This window comes from Colius striatus, chromosome 2, assembly GCF_028858725.1.
Source record: "Colius striatus isolate bColStr4 chromosome 2, bColStr4.1.hap1, whole genome shotgun sequence".
Taxonomy (NCBI): domain Eukaryota; kingdom Metazoa; phylum Chordata; class Aves; order Coliiformes; family Coliidae; genus Colius; species Colius striatus.
In genome coordinates, this window is record NC_084760.1 from 5,223,286 (window position 1) to 5,239,644 (window position 16,359).

General features: G+C 44.5%; 1 protein-coding gene across 4 annotated transcripts in view; it reads right to left on the reverse strand.

The window, feature by feature from the left end:
* KLHL32 (kelch like family member 32) overlaps window positions 1-16,359 on the reverse strand; it is a 216,236-nt gene that overhangs the window by 89,030 nt on the left and 110,847 nt on the right. For all 4 annotated transcript variants that reach the window (XR_009818173.1, XR_009818174.1, XR_009818172.1 and 1 more), the window contains exon 7: window positions 8,901-9,627. Coding sequence is in view for 1 of the 4 variants with exons in the window: in XM_061989709.1 (XP_061845693.1) it covers window positions 8,901-9,627 (727 nt within the window). In the remaining 3 variants the exon portion in view is untranslated. The remainder of the gene's footprint in view (window positions 1-8,900; window positions 9,628-16,359) is intronic.

A 16,359-nucleotide genomic window follows, 5' to 3' on the forward strand; every position in this document is an offset into this window, starting at 1 on the left:
AATGGTGGGTGTCAGGAGGCTGGGGCAGCACTTTTTTCTGTTGTACCTAGTGACAGGACAAGGGATAATGGACAAAAGCTGGAACACAAAAAGTTCCTTTGAAACATAAGGAAAAACTCTGTCAGTGTTTCAGTGAGGGAGTCATGGCCCAGGCTGCCCAGGGAGGGTGTGGAGGCTCCTGCTCTGGGGTTTCCAAACTCTCCTGGACACATTCCTGTGTGACCTGATCTAGGTGGGATCTGCTTTGGCAGGGAGGTTGGACTAGATGATCTCTAAAGGTCCCTTCCAATCCCACCATTCTGGGATCCTGTGATTTGTGCAAGCACCAGCCTCCACTAGGGTCCCTACACATGGACGGCAGCACAAGCTCCCAGCTCAGAGACACTTCCAGGCTAAGAGACAGCCAAGATGAGAATGAATCCTTCCAAAGTGTTTCCCCCACGCTATGCCACACAGTGCCCATCACAGCACCCATGAAGCAGACACACAAGAACACACCTTGGAAAGCAGTGACCGTATCCATTGCCTGATCTCACAACCTGTTGTCTCTCCACTCTGGTGCAGCCTTCCTAGTGTTAGTGGCCATCAGCCACATGGCACCAAACAATCTTTTCTAATGCCTGTTTAATAATTTGATTTTCTTCTACATAGTTATTTTCACTCCCAGGGTGATGGATTAGTATTTTGAAAAATAACAATCATGGTTATTTCCACGATTACATTGGAACATTGAACTACAGGGGATGGATGCAGCAGAAACACAATGGTGGGTCATGTATTTCCATTCAGCGAGGACACCTTAATTGAGGGGGAAAGATGTGGAGGAAGAAGAGAAAGAAGGGGGCTGTTTCTTGTAAAATAATGAAATAAGCAAAATTATTTGCCTGTCTTCACAAAGAGCCCCTCAGCTCAAGCACACAGCTAACATTTTCTCCCCCTGCAATATTGCTCACGTGTGGTGTTGTAGCATTACATTCCCTTCACATACCGCTCTTCACTTTTAGATTAATCTGCCAAAATGAGATGCTAAGGATTTGCATACAGATTTGACTACACAAAAATAGATCTGGAATTAATAACAGTCTCTATATGTTTTAATTTCTTCTAGACTGGAGTACCCTTGCCTCCAGCAGTATTCTTGGCTTTGAAAGTCATCAAGCTGATTTGTCTGCTCTTAGGTTATGATGCCACATGCTGCTACACTGTCCCCTGCAATCAAAGTGCTCACAGAGATAGATTCCATGCCTTCCCCTAACAAGTATATTTTATAGATTGGCAGTTTTGATCTCCCCTCCCCAGGGGGATAATCTGCATCTTAACAGGTTTCTATAGATACATCTGTCATTAAATATGCCATCTTATATCTGCATCAATTTTCAGACTCAAGTTCCTCCTAACTTTGAAGTGCTATAGCAAAAGTTTAGAATTTTCTGCCAAAATTCAAATTTAACAAGTCTGCAATGTCCTCTTGAACTATTCCTTTTAAATACTCCAGGCAGCTGGGAGAGGGAGAAAGAAGAGCAATATGTCTCTTACAGAACAGCAAAAGGAGAGGGGGAAAAAAGAGTTTAAATGACACTAAAAATAACAACATACTTTCTCAAGGAAAAAAAAAAACCCATAAAGAGAGATTTTTGAGATGGTTTCTTAAACTTCTCTGCAGTGTTTCCTGTGCAGAAAGAAGGGGAAAGGCAGGCAGGTGTCGTAACGACACTTGAGAAGAAGCATTTAAGCACATACACCTTTCTGTTACATTTGATGTCCAGCAATAGCAGGTAACGTGGTAGTAACCCATCAGTTAAAGAAAGAGAAAAAAATGTCTGTCTGGGATAATGACAGAGTAAAAAAATCACAGCTTGGTCAGTGCTCGCTGGGTTTTATGAGCTGGGTGATGATTGCACCACTTTGACATGAGAAGCTCGCTTTGAGGAGTAGAGCTCCTAGGAGTACCCTCAGGACAAGGCTGTGTCTGTCTTGCTCTTAGAGACTAAGAGAATCACAGAATCACAGAATGGTGGGGATTGGAAGAGACCTCTAGAGATCATCCAGTCCAACTCCCCTGGCCAAAGCAGCTCCACCTAGATCAGGTCACACAGGAACGTGTCCAGGTGGGTTTGGAAACCTCCCAAGAAAGCCTCCACACACTCCCTGGGCAGCCTGTGCCTGGGCTCCCTCACCTCAGGAAAGAAGTTTCTCCCTATGTTTAAATGGATCTTTTTGTGTTCCAGTTTTTGTCCACTACCCCTTGTCCTGTCACTGGACATTACAGAAAAAAGTGTTGCCCCATCCCCTTGACAAACACCTTTTAAATACTTGTAAGTATGAATGAAGTTCCCCCTCAGTCTCCTCCACATGCTGAGGGAAAGCCCAGCATTCAACCCATGGGCTTAACAATGGGCAATGGGTACAAGCTGGAACAGAAGAGGTTCCAAAGAAACACAAGGGAAAGCTTCTTCCCTGTTGAGGTGAGGGAGCACTGGAAGGGGCTGCCCAGATGGGTTCTGAAGTTTTTTTCTCTGGAGACATTCAAACCCACTTGGACGAGTTCCTGTGTGACCTACTCTAGGTGGTGCTGCTCTGGCAGGAGGTTGGGCTGGATGAGATTTCCAGCCCTTGAGATTCTGTGATGCTGTGGGGCATATTGTCCTACCCTAAAGAGTCCCCTGGAAGATAACAAGAGCAGCTCTAACCATAGAATCAGAGAATCATAGATTGGTAGGGCTGGAAGGGACCTTTGGAGATCATCCAGTCCAACCCCCCTGTAGAAGCAGGGTCACCTAGATCAGGTCACACAGGAACATGTCCAGGTGGGTCTTGAAGACCTCCAAGGAAGGAGCCTCCACACCCTCCCTGGGCAGCCTGGGCCAGGGCTCCCTCACTGAAACACTGAAATAGATTTTTCTTATGTTTAAGTGGAACTTTTTGTGTTCCAGCTTCATCCCATTACCCCTTGTCCTGTTACTATCCCCTTCATCCCATCACCCCTTGTCCTGTTTCTATCTACTATAGAAAAAAGTGCTGTCCCAACCTCCTGACACCCACCCTTTAGATATTTATAAATGTAAATAAGATCCCCCCTCAGTCTCCTCTTCTCCAGACTAAACAGCCCCAGTTCCCGCAGCCTTTCCTCATATGAAAGATGCTCCAATCCCCTGATAAACACTCTAATGAAGACTCTTCCACTCAGATACAATCCAGCTGAAAACAAGAGACACCCGAACCCTAGAGCTTGTTTGTGGGGTGACTTTAAAACAAAAATCATTAAATCCTGATCACAGAATCATAGAATGGTAGGGTTGGAAGGGACCTCTAGAGATCAACTAGTCCAACCCCCCTGCAGACACAGGGTCACCTAGATCAGGTCACACAGGAACATGTCCCGGGGGGGGGGGGGGGGGGGGGTCTGATGTTTATATTCAATCTAAGAAGGATCAATGGCATCACACCTTTAGTGCCCATGCTTGAAAGGTGAGAGCTCCACTACCCCTTATTCAAATGTAATCGTAATAGGAACCATAACAATGAGACACTTCCATACACAAAGACTGGTCACCAAGGCAATTTCAATACACTTGTTAACCTCCGTATTCTGGTCTCTTCTGTGCCAGCTGCAACCACAAATCTTGAATTGGTTAGGTAAAGTCCTATTTATTGCAGGTCTGGTTTTCATTAAAGAATTTCATATATTGCTGAGAAAAAAATGTTGTTCTGTTCACAACAAAGAGCACACTGACGGTAAGGTAATACTTTTGATCCCAAAGCACTTGAATCTCAGAATAATTCTCCAAGATACGTGATCTCCATCATTTCCATGGTCAAAATCTCCACCATTAGGGGGGAAAAAATAGTTATAATCAAAAGGAGTCTTGAATTTTGAAGAAAAAGCTGTTAAACACCAAGACTGTACAGAGTTGGTTGTTTACCAGCCCCAAGCTGGGTTTCCATGTGCATTTCAAGATGTGGTTTTAGCCGACACACTTAAGGTCAGGCACTGGGACCTCTGCAAAACAACAGCACAATACTTTGCTTTAGAGAAAGACTTTTCATGTGCTAATCTCTTAAGCACTTGAAGCAGGAGGGGAAGCCTCCTTATCCCCAGCTGCAGGTGCAGGAATGGCCCAGAGCTGAACCTCCCGGTAGTGGTTCCTGTCCTCCTGTGTCCCCAGGCACACTACACCTATAAGGGAGGAGGAAGGTTAAAGTGTAGAGAAAAGCAAGGTCTCCAAATTTGCATGTGCACGCCAGGGAGGATGCAGGGAAATGGGCACAGTTCAAGTTCTCACTCTTATGGAAAATATTTCCCTGCTTTTATAGGGAAGGATTGTTAGTAATGTTGAACTCCAAAGGGTTTGGTGCATTTTGTTTCTCTCTCTCACTCAAATACTTCACTTTTCAAGCATGTGGCATGCAATTCATTTGTGAAATGGGTCACATTGTCAGATGTTAACCGGGGCCTGTAAGATTCATCTCTGTATAAAATCTCCAAGCCATCTGCCCGAAGCTGTACTGTCACTACAGAGAACTTATTTTAATGAATTCTCATCTATGGTTTTAAATAAGAAAATAAGATGCAGGCTGTGGAAGAAAATAATTTACAAACCCCCAAAAGATGAGAAAAAAATGATGCCACAAATGTAAAAAATATGTTCCAAAACCTATGGAGCTCTGAAACCTTGAGAGCTGAACACGCTTGCTCTGACCAGAGGGTCTCAGCTAGTTCCAGAGTGCAAAAGGCTCCCTCTAAGCCTCCTGGAAGCTTAAAAACCCCAAAGGGATGGTGGCAGCTTAGCAATCCCTCTATAACCTGGAACATTCACCCATCTCCTATTGCCAGTGTGTGCCTTTGCTCCCACAGCCTTAACCACATTTCCCTTCCCTGCTGCCTTTGGCATGGTTTATGCTCTCTTGTATTTGTCCCAGAGGAGGAGCAAAGTAAGGCTGAAAATCAATCCTAATAATAACAATACAACCCCCTTAAGTCTGGTCAGCTTTTGATTGGCAAAGCCTTCAGAACAAAAAAGACAAGGGGCTGTAGCAGAGGCATTGATGCTTTGGCTATAGAGTAAATGGTCAGTGTGCAGGTCATGTTTTGTTGACTCTTTCCACAAATACAAGGGCTAAAAAGTTATATTATCACAGTTTAATTTATTCCCCACAAAACTGGGCACGTTTTCATGGTTACCTTGCCAGCTGGTAATAGCTGACTGACTTTGGGAGCTCTTGCTGATGACCTGTACTTCCCAGAGAAAGCAGCAGGGAGACTGCTCAGGAACATCCTTAACTCAGACTAATTTTTTAATTACATCATTTTTAGGCCACATACTTCAAAATTAGGTTCCCTCCTGCATTACTGATTATTCTTATGCTAACATCTTATGTTTGATGATGAACACTGCACTTTTTTTTCTCAGCAGTTGACTACTGATATGTTTGGAACAATATAAAACATTTCTCTGTTCTATTCTCCTGTCCTTGGATATACACATACAGCAAGCTACCTTCTGGCCTTAGGCAATTAATTCATAGTAGAAAGCTAGCTGCAGTTATTGCATCTCCATTTAGTTTTTAAATGACACCAATCAATCCACCAAAATCAGTTTTCACTCTCTGAGTATATAATTCTGATCAATACCCCACTGAAGGATGGCATAGTATGCTCTTGTACTTCATAATAACCTGTTAGAATCCAGTGACTCAAAACTGCTGGGCAATTTCTCAAAGAGGATATAAAACACAAGCCAGAAGTCCTGTCTATCTTATTCCACTGCAAACACATCACTCCTTTGGGTGACTTTACAATCAAAGTTACGTTGGAAGCATTTTCAGTTTCAAATGGAACAGCACTGATAAAATACTGGTGTTGTTTTCCCCAGTTTTAGAGAGTTCATTGAATAGGCTCCCACTTACCTCTTGCCCTGATTCCAAAGGGCATGAGAGGAATATCCTTGAGCACAGCATCATGCTTCATTATATAAACACACATAGTATTTAAACACACAAGCAGGTATGACTTTCACTTATGTAACTAAGCACATCAATTAAGCCTCAGCATCACAGGACAAGGGGTAATGGACCAAAGCTGGAACACAAAAAGTTCCACTTCAACATAAGGAGAAACTTTACTGTTGAGGTGAGGGAGCCCTGGCACAGGCTGCCCAGGGAGGGTGTGGAGGCTCCTTCCTTGGAGGGCTTCAAGACCCACCTGGACATGTTCCTGTGTGACCTGATCTACGTGAACCTGCTTCTGCAGGGGGGTTGGACTGGATGATCTCTAAAAGTCTCTTCCAACCTCAACCATTCTGTGATTCTGTGATCATTTTCCCTTTCCTGGCATATCTACAACTATTAAAAGTAACCTTCAACCAGTCTCACATTAAGGGGTTCAAAATCCCTATCAAATACTTCCCTGGGTTTGTTTTTTTTCTTACAGAACAAAACTAAACTAAAGTAAAAGAAAATAGAATCATAGAATGGTAGGGGTTGGAAGGGACCTTTAGAGATCATCTAGTCCAACCAGGGTCACCTAGATCAAGTCTCATAGGAACGTGTCCAGGCGGGTCTTGAAGACCTCCAAGGAAGGAGACTCCACAACCCCTCCGGGCAGTTAACCTTTTTTTTCATGTACTGGGGCAAAGACCACACTGTGATGGTTGTTTCTAGTGCTCCTTCACTGATTTGATATGAATATGCTTAACACAATTCCCTAAAAAGCCCTGTTTTTCACAGAGGCTGAGAAATGCAAACTACAAGACAAAAATACAACATAAAAATCAAGACATGTCAGCAGTAGCATCCATGTATTTGAATTGCCCATCACAGACACATTTTCCTCTCTGCTGATAAGACAGGAAAGGTAGTGAATAAGCACAGGGTAATGCTCTGAACACCCCCAGCTGCTATCCCAAAGCAGAAACCCTGCTTCTGCACCATATCTGGGTCTCAAAGCCAATTGTGTGCACGCTTCACGATTAACACACAACACAAGCTCTACAAGACTCTTTCAAAGCCAACTGCTGAAGGAAGGGACTCAAAGCACCTGTCAGAGATCTCAGTGATTGTCTGCATTCTGTCATGCGTTTCATTCCAAAGTCATTACTCAAGGTTTCAGCATGTGTGTTTAAAAACAGGCACCTGCTTGGGAATCCTGTCCCATAAGGCACTGAATCCACATGGGCAAAAAGGTCCATCTGCAAGTCACTCTGCTAACCTAAATGACATTAAGCAGCACAGTGAAGGCCTAAATAGCCAAATTAAACTAGGCCACGTTAAAATGCCCTGAGGGTACCTACAATGAAGATCACCAAACATCTTTCTCAAGGGGTGGCTCAACTGACATTGATAAACATTACAAATTCATGACCTTTTGTGACATGTTTCTTACTAAAAAGTGGATGTTTTGACACATCCTTACTCCAAAGTAACTAATACCAGAGAAGTCACTACAAAGATTGGTGACAGGATGTCCTCAGCACCCATCAGTGTGCACATGTGAAATAAAATGTATACCATCTGTTGATAATTTAAGGTTACAATACTTGCATCTATCTGTGCCACAATGGTACAGTCACACCCAGGCAGTCCTGTGCGCTTGTTATGGACAGGCAGGGCTGTGCAGGATTTCCAACAAAGGTCACCTTGGCCTGTTACAATACCCTGAGGAGCAAGTGAGGACAATTCATACATCTGCCTTCAAGCCTTGGATCCTCACAAGCCAACAAGCACCTAATTCTCCATGTCATTATCAGGAATAAATGCAGTGGTACCAGATCGTGCTACAAGAACTGGGTCTACTTGGGTTTGGGTTTATAAAGCACATAGAGTTTGGCATCTGAAATTTGTCCAAAAGTGCATTATCATTCCAATTCACTGTGGTTTCTGCACAGTGACTGCAGGTAGCACATGGGACAGAGGCAGCTTTGAAACACAGAGAGAGATTTAGCAGACAAAAACAATGTTGTATAGATATGTTACGCTCCTATATTTGAAATGAGTCTTGATGTATATCCAGGCTTCAATTCTTTAAACACACAAAAAGTTCCATTTAAACTTAAGAAAAAACTCCGTCAGTGCTGAGGTGAGGGAGCCCTGGCATGGGCTGCCCAGGGAGGGTGTGGAGGCTCCTTCTCTGGGGGGTTTCAAACCCACCTGGACACGTTCCTGTGTGACCTACTCTGCCCTGGTGAGGCCTCATCTGGAGTCCTGTGTCCAGTTCTGGGCTCCTCAGCTCAAGAGGGACAGGGAAGTGCTGGAGAGAGGCCAGCACAGGGCCACCAAGATGATCAGGGGACTGGAACATCTTTCATACGAGGAAAGGCTGCGGGACCTGGGGCTGTTTAGTCTGGAGAAGAGGAGACTGAGGGGGGATCTTATTAACATTTATAAATATCTAAAGGGTGGGTGTCAGGAGGTTGGGACAGCACTTTTTTCTATAGTAGCTAGCAACAGGACAAGGGGTGATGGGATGAAGCTGGAACACAAAAAGTTCCACTTAAAGATAAGGAAAAACTCTTTTAGTGTGAGGTGAGGGAGCCCTGGCACAGGCTGCCCAGAGGGGTTGTGGAGTCTCCTTTCTTGGAGGTCTTCAAGACCCACCTGGACATGTTCCTGTGTGACCTGATCTAGGTGACCCTGCTTCTGCAGAGGGGTTGGACTAGATGGTCTCTAAAGGTCCCTTCCAACCGCTACCATTCTGTGATTCTATGACCTGATCTAGGTGGGACCTGCTTTGGCAGGAGGGTGGGACTGGATGATCTCTCCCTTCCAACCCCCACCATTGTGAGACTGTATGAATATGCTAAGACAGAAGTTACCATGACGTATAAACCAAAGAAGATTAGTTGCATTGGAGACAGTATCCTGGTATTTCGTTAGTACCTCAAACTGTGTGAAACGTTTTCTACCTGATATCCAAAGAAGTCCATCCACCACATATCCCGCATGGCACGAGAGCGACCGATCAAAGGACTGCACAAAGGTCCACTTGTTCTTCTTGGGGCAATAGCGTTCCACTGTGGGTAACACCTGCCGCAACTCATTTCTGCCCCCGACCGCATAGAGGTACTCGTCCACCGCTCCCAGCACAAAGTGTTCCCGACAGTTCTTCATGGGAGCGATCTCTGCCCAGGAGTCGCTGCGGGGGTCGTAGCGACAGGCAGTCCTCACGGCGCAGCTGCGGCCCGTGGAGTGCTCGGCCTCTCCGCCAGCCACGAACAGGAAGTCTCCCATGACGGCAACGCAGTGGTGGCTCCTCCCCAGGGGCATGGGCGCCAGCTCGCTCCAGTTGGCCACCCCAGCGATGTGGACGTTCTCTTGGTCCACCGGATTGAAGTAGCGCAGTTCCTTCACTTTACAGATCTCGCGTTTCTTGCCGCCCAGGATGTAAAGAGTGTCCGACTGGAAGCGAGGTTTTGTCCTCCTGGTTTGCCACACCGGCTGTGCATAGATGCTCTGGTGGTAGGCCAAGGCCTCGTTGATAAGTGCTGTCGCCGTTTCACTAGCTTGGACGAGAGGGTGGGACAGAGCTACGGTGTGCAGCGTGTCCACGTCCATAAGGCCAAAGCGGACGTACTGCAGAAGTTCATCCATGTACTGGTAGCGGCAGTTGTGTTCCAACCACCTCACAGCCAGCTAAAAGTGGGGAGGAAGGAAGGGAAAAAACAAGACATCTAATTATTTGTGCACAATTCTGTCAACATTTGATCCTTTGAAGACTGCTTGTATTCCAAGAGCAGCTCTGTACTTGCCTTGGTAGTGATATCAAACAGTATAAAAAGCAGTTATGGAAGCATTTGAGTCAACATAAACAGTGCCTGCAATACTCCATCTGTAATATACACACAAGCATTGTGTTGCACCAGCCACAGAATCACAGGATCTCAAGGGCTGGAAGGAACCTCAAAAGATCATCCAGTGCAACCCCCCTGCCAGAGCAGGACCACCTAGAGTAGGTCACACAGGGACTCATCCAGCTGGGTTGGAATGTCTCCAGAGGAGACTCCACAGCCCATCTGGGCAGCCCCTGCCAGTGCTCCCTCACCTCAACAGGGAACTAGTTTTTCCCTTGTGTTTCTTTGGAACCTCTTATGTTGCAGCTTGTACCCATTGCCCCTTGTCCTGTCATTGGCCTGAGAACAGCCTGGCTCCAGCCTCCTCACACCCACCCTTTACGTATTTGTAAACACGAATGAGATCACTCCTCAGTCTTCTCCAAGCTGAAGAGCCCCAGCTCCCTCAGCCTTTCATCAGAAGGGAGATGTTCCACTCCATCACCTTGGCTGCCCTGTGCTGAACTCTCTCCAGCAGCTCCCTGTCCTTGAACTGAGGGGCAACTATGATATTGCTGATTCATGTTTAAGCTGATGACGGAGTACTATTCCCATCTCTTTTCTGCAGAACTTCCACTAAGTGTCAAGCTTTCTCTGTCCTTACTGAACTCTGCTATTTACTTCAGGCCACTGCTCCAATCTGTCAAAATCATTCTCAATCCTAGTTACATTTTTTAATTGCCTAAAGACCATTCCAACTGATGATTATCTAAAAACATAAGCCCCATATTATCCTTTCATCCAAGTCATTAACAAAGATACTGACTGGTTCTGGATGAAGACAGATTCCTGTACTTGATACTTCGTTTCCTCATGACAAAGAACCTGTGGAGCAGGAGTTTCTAACTAAACTGTGCAACAACAAGTTTCAGCTAAAACTTACTGCCCCATACTGCTCAGGGGGATGTCAGAAGAAGGAGCTAAAAAGAAAGGCTTCTGTTACTCGTGGCTTTCATATTGCACGGTGTATCAAGTTCATTGCTGCTGCTATATTTTGGCAGAGAGGTAAGATGACAAACCAAAAGGATGTTCTTAAGATTGTGCCATTCAACCCCTATGAAACGACGAATCAATGAAGGGCATCAAAAATTACAACAGTAGTTCAGTCAGTTCAATGCTGTGTTGAGTTTTAAAAGGTGCATCAGCTACATATATTTAGACTTTTTAGTTTAAAAAGGTGTTAATTAAATACATTTGAAAGTGTTTATGGACTTGAAATCATTAAGCATTATATTCAAATGTTCTAAACCCATCAGGTGTCTCCTACTGAGTTGTTTCAGGCAACTCCTTACTCCGTGTCTTAGTCCAGGCGAATCATTCCTCAGAGTCTTCAGGGGCACTTAGCTCTCATCATTGACTAGACACTTGAAATTGAAGTGGAATTCAGGCTATCTTGATCATGATGAAGACACCAAATGAATTCATATTGACTCAATTATTTGTATTGCTACATTAAGAGAGAATTTACCCAAACTGAGTTGTTATCACTGCATCAGTCATCCATCAGAGTGGTTTCTTTTGCTTACAGTTCATGGCTTCACCCACATTTAAAATGGCAACACAGAGGTGTCATCTGTGGTGTAATGACAGACATTACAGGCTCCTCAAAGACATGCACTAATTTACCCTTCCTCTTTCCTTCATTATCCTCCCTCCTGCCTCCCAATAAATACTGTACAAACAACACAAGCAAGACTACATACATTCATCCCTTTCAAAGACACTCTATCCATGTCTTTGGGGGAGGTGAGACCAGCAGCAGCAGAAGGGATGGACAACTCCATTTCAATACATTTTCTCTGCTGCATGAAGTTGGGCCAAAGCAACTTTGTTCCTACTGAGTGTGACCTGCAAATGTTTCCCTGAGACCAATACTGCTGATGGTTTCCCTAACATCACTACATTCCTAAACCACCACAAAGTGATACAGAGCTTGTGTCGGCACTCACAGGAGATGTACAACCTATTTCCCATCCTGAACACAAATTTCCTCCACCCTTTCCTACATTATTTCATCCCTACTGACCTGTCCTATGTCTTTATGAAAACTTTTGAATCTTTCCAAATCAAATTTATTGCAACCTGCTTGAGATCCTCTACGTGCTGCACCTAAAGGTACCTTTGGTCTATGCTATTTCCACTTCTCCCTTCTGACAAACAACTGCAACAGCAACAAGGAAGATAAAGTGAGTCCCAGGTTGTCTTCTGTGTAGGCTGCTAGCAGCTCTTACCAGACTCCACAGCTGCTGTCAGTTTGGAGTACTGAATTTTCCTGTATTAACTTAGGAAGCAGGGCTAAGAACCCTGCACATCACTGTATCACCTGGATGGCCTGTAGGTGTTTGATTATCAGCAGAGAAGCTCCACCGAGTCTCAAGGAGGCACCTGGGAATCACAATGAGTTCAAAAGGTCTTGTCCAAAGCAATTGCTGCTACTGTTTGAACACAATTTGACCACAGAACACTGTGTGACTCTCATCTAATCCATGACACTCTGTCATGGTTTGACATGACAGCCTTTTCTGGTAAGGGGGAAGGGGCTGTAAAGATGGCTCCTGTAAGAAGCTGCTCGCAACTCTCCCCAGCTCAGAGCCAGACCCACTGCTGGGGCTAAATCAATTAGACACTTCCATGATCACTTTTTAAGAAGAAGCCTGAGGAGAAGGCTGCTTCCTGTTTCTTCCTTCTTCTGTCTCTTTTTCTTTTCCAGCTGGTGGTGGTGCAAGGCATGGGAAGAGAGAGAGAAACAGCCATGTGGACTCCAAGGTCAGTGAGGAAAGAGGAGGAGGTGTGCTGGAGCAGAGACTCCCCTGCATTCTGCATTGGTGAAGCTGAGATTTGTCTGCATTTCGTTAAAGACCCTGCATCAGGGGCAGAGACTCATTTTGCTGAAGATCCCACATGAGGGGCAGTGATTCTCTTAAGAACCCTGTGCTAGGACAGTGACTATAGCTGGAAAAGGTCATGTTCCATGTGAGGGACCCAATATCCACAGCTGTACTGCGGCGAGGAACTCATGCCAAAGCAGCTCATTAAACTTATGCCCAGAAGAGGCCTTGTCCCGAGGGAGGGACCTTGTAACTGCACAAACTGCAACCACAGTGAAGAATCCATGCCAGAGATATTCCCCAAGGACTGTCTTGGTTCTTCATTGCTGGCTGGGCTAAACCACAACACACTTCAAGGCAGAGAAAAGCCAGTAAGAGCTAAAAGCTATAATGTTTTTTACCTCCTTGTCTTGCTATTGATAATGACTGTTACTTGATTTTAATTGCCATAAATTCATTTTAGGACACTCCTTAAAAACAACTGCTGGGAATTTAAACCACAAATGTAGGTATTTATATATAGAATCACAGAATACAGCACTAACTCTTCCATTGTGACTCAAGGCAATGGTCACAAACTGAGCTTCAGATTTCCACATGTGTTTCACAGCACAGTAATGGTGCTCCTAGCTGATCACTGTGGAAGCATGGAGCAAAATCAAGTTATCTGTGTGGGTGAATAGATACTCTAGTCACTGGATGGTTTGGCAGGCTGGAGAAGTGCAAAAGAAAGAAGTTCCCCAACAAGTCTCTTGCATATAGTAGAAACAGCCACTGATGGACTGTAACACAGTTCTAATTTTCCTGCAGTGTAAAGGTGGCAAATATAGCTCTCATGAACATATGGCAGCAATGCAAACTTCCATGTAACATATCAGCAAGCATCTGTATCTTTATCAACACAAATTCTACCACCTTCAGGCAGGTTTTGTTTAATCCAGACTTAGAAACCTGGTGCCTGCATAGAAACTCCTAAATTCATCCTATGTATACACTAAGTCCAGCACCTGTTTTAGCTCCCCTGGCAGCAGAGACAAGCATCTACAACCCATGTTGGCAAAATAAACTCAAAGCTGTTACACACTTTATGACACTGCAAGGAAAGACATTCAGGTTTCTCGAAGGAGATATCGACAGCACTTGAAATTACAACTGTGTTTAAAAACACAAACAAGTAAGCAAGGGGAAAAAAAAGAGAGGCCATCCACAGTTCTGAGGTTTAAAATGTTTGTATCACTGCTAAATAATTTACAAAAACAAGGAAAGACTCCTGCTACTAGTGCCATATAGGCAAATTCTGTTTAAACTGCTAGAAGCTTCTCTTCTATTAATTTTAATGTGTGAGTGTGAGAGAAAAGGAAGCTACAGCCTAGTGCCTATATCAACTTCAATAAATAATGTATTTTGCCATATAAATCTTCTAAACTAAGTAAATGACAAAAGTAGACCCTCAGAAGGACAGAATTTTCAAACCAGATTAATTCTCCTATTCTAAACCAAAGGCTTTTTCTTCTCCAAGGTTACATTACTTGATTTAGCAATGGAGTATATTGTCAAAACAGCAGAGAACAGATGCAAAAATACATCATGGCACAGTTGGAGCATTCACCTAAGCATACCTGCACATTGGATTGTGATTTCATTGCATTTCCAACAGCTGCTGCTTCTTCCAGCATGGTGCTTCAATAGACCAACTCACACAGCCTCAGAGCGCAGCCCTTCCCCTCCCGCTGTTAATGGTGGAGAGGGCACAGACGCAGTGGAGGCTGGAGTTCAACTAAGAGTTTCACACTTGTTGAAGACAACCTTGCAATAAGTAGCTATCTGGTCTTTTGGGCTGCCAGCTATCCCAGGAAGCTAGAGAGCCTGAGTAGTACAGGGGAAAGGGAGCTGGGGGTGCTGGTGGGCAGCAGGATCAGCATGAGCCAGCAACGTGCCCTTGTGCCAAAGAAGGCCAATGGCATCTTGGGGTGGATGAGAAGGGCTGTGGGCAGCAGGTTGAGAGAGGTTCTGCTCCCACTCTGCTCTGCCCTCATGAGACCACATCTGGAATATTGTGTCCAGTTCTGGGCCCCTCAGTTCAAGGACAGGGAGCTGCTGGGGAGAGTTCAGCACAGGGACATAGAGATGCTAGAGGGAGTGGAGCATCTCCCTTGTGATAAAAGGCTGAGGGAGCTGGGGCTCTTGAGCTTGGAGAAGGGAAGACTGAGGTGTGACCACATTCATGTTTATAAATACATGAAGGGTGGGTGTCAGGAGGATGGAGCCAGGCTGTTCTCAGGGATGTCCAATGATAGGACAAGGGGTAATGGGTACAAGCTGGAACAGAAGAGGTTCCAAAGAAACACAAGGAAAAACTTCTTCCCTGTTAGAGTGAGGGAGCACCAGGAAATCCATTACAGTCATATTGGTCTGCATTTTTGTTGATATACTCATGTTGTATTCCCAAGGACTGCAAAGGAACTGCCTGAGGTCTGAGACGATCCAAAAACTGACAGTAGTGGAACAAAATGAGGTTTGTTGGAGTCACTTTTTTTATCAACAACAAATAAAAGGCAACATTAAATTTTATAAGGTTTCAAAACAATGAATTCACACTGCCTCATTAAAACAAATGAAATCTTAAATACTATGGCATAGTGAACAGTCTCATTTTAGGAGAAATGATAATTTTAAATGGGGCAAAAGTGGAGGGAAGTATTTCCCTGGGCTGAAATCAGATAGATTCAACAGGAATTACTCAGTTTCATCCAACAATCTGATGATGGTATATACCAGAGAAAGAAGCACAAATCTCCTATTTTAACACAAACCTCACCTGAGCAGTCCTTATATTGCTTAACATAAGTAAAACTTTTGGATAGAAAAAAGTCAATATCTTTGTACTGTTAGCATATTGGACAGTGCTACTGATCTGCTTCTACTCCTCAACAAGCCAAAATGACTTACCAAAGCAATGCAGTTACTACAGCAATCACTTTAATGCACCATGGCAACTTCAAAAAGCAAAACTTGGACTTTACTGGTTCAGTGCTTGAGAACACTAGGTATGTTACAGCTCTAAACTTGCACATGAAGGGGCCTTCCCTTGCATTTTATGTAACTCAGCAAGCCTCAGGTGTTCCAGACTGGAACCACGTGCCTCAAAACCACTGTCTCAGATGGCTACTGTCAGCATCACCCTGCCTCAAAAGTCTCAGGTCCAGAAGCAGAATCATAGAATGTTAAGGGCTGGAAGGAGCCTCGAAAGCTCATCCAGTGCAAGCCCCCTGCCAGAGCAGGACCACCTAGAGGAGGTCACACAGGAGCTTGCCCAGGTGGGTCTGGAATGTTTCCAGAGAAGGAGACTCCACAGCCCATCTGGGCAGACTAAAGCTCTGAAATAAAGTCCAATGAAGGCCATGAAGGAACTTTCACCTTTTTTAAATGAGCATGTGCTTCCAGTAAGCCTGAATGTGGATCTCTAACAGGTCTTAGTCCTTCTGTCTCTCTCTCCAGAGCTTACAAAGAAAACCCCAGAGGGTTTAGGATATTCATTTAAGCATTTTAAGTAAGGGGAACTAAATTGGTCTTTATCATGTATTTAAGAATAAAAACATATGGGTGAAGAACTGTGGCTGGGAAAAATCCCCATATACATTCACACACAATTTTTCAAAGCCATCAGTTCCATGTGAATATTTTTAGAAGCCAGGAAGCAACCACAC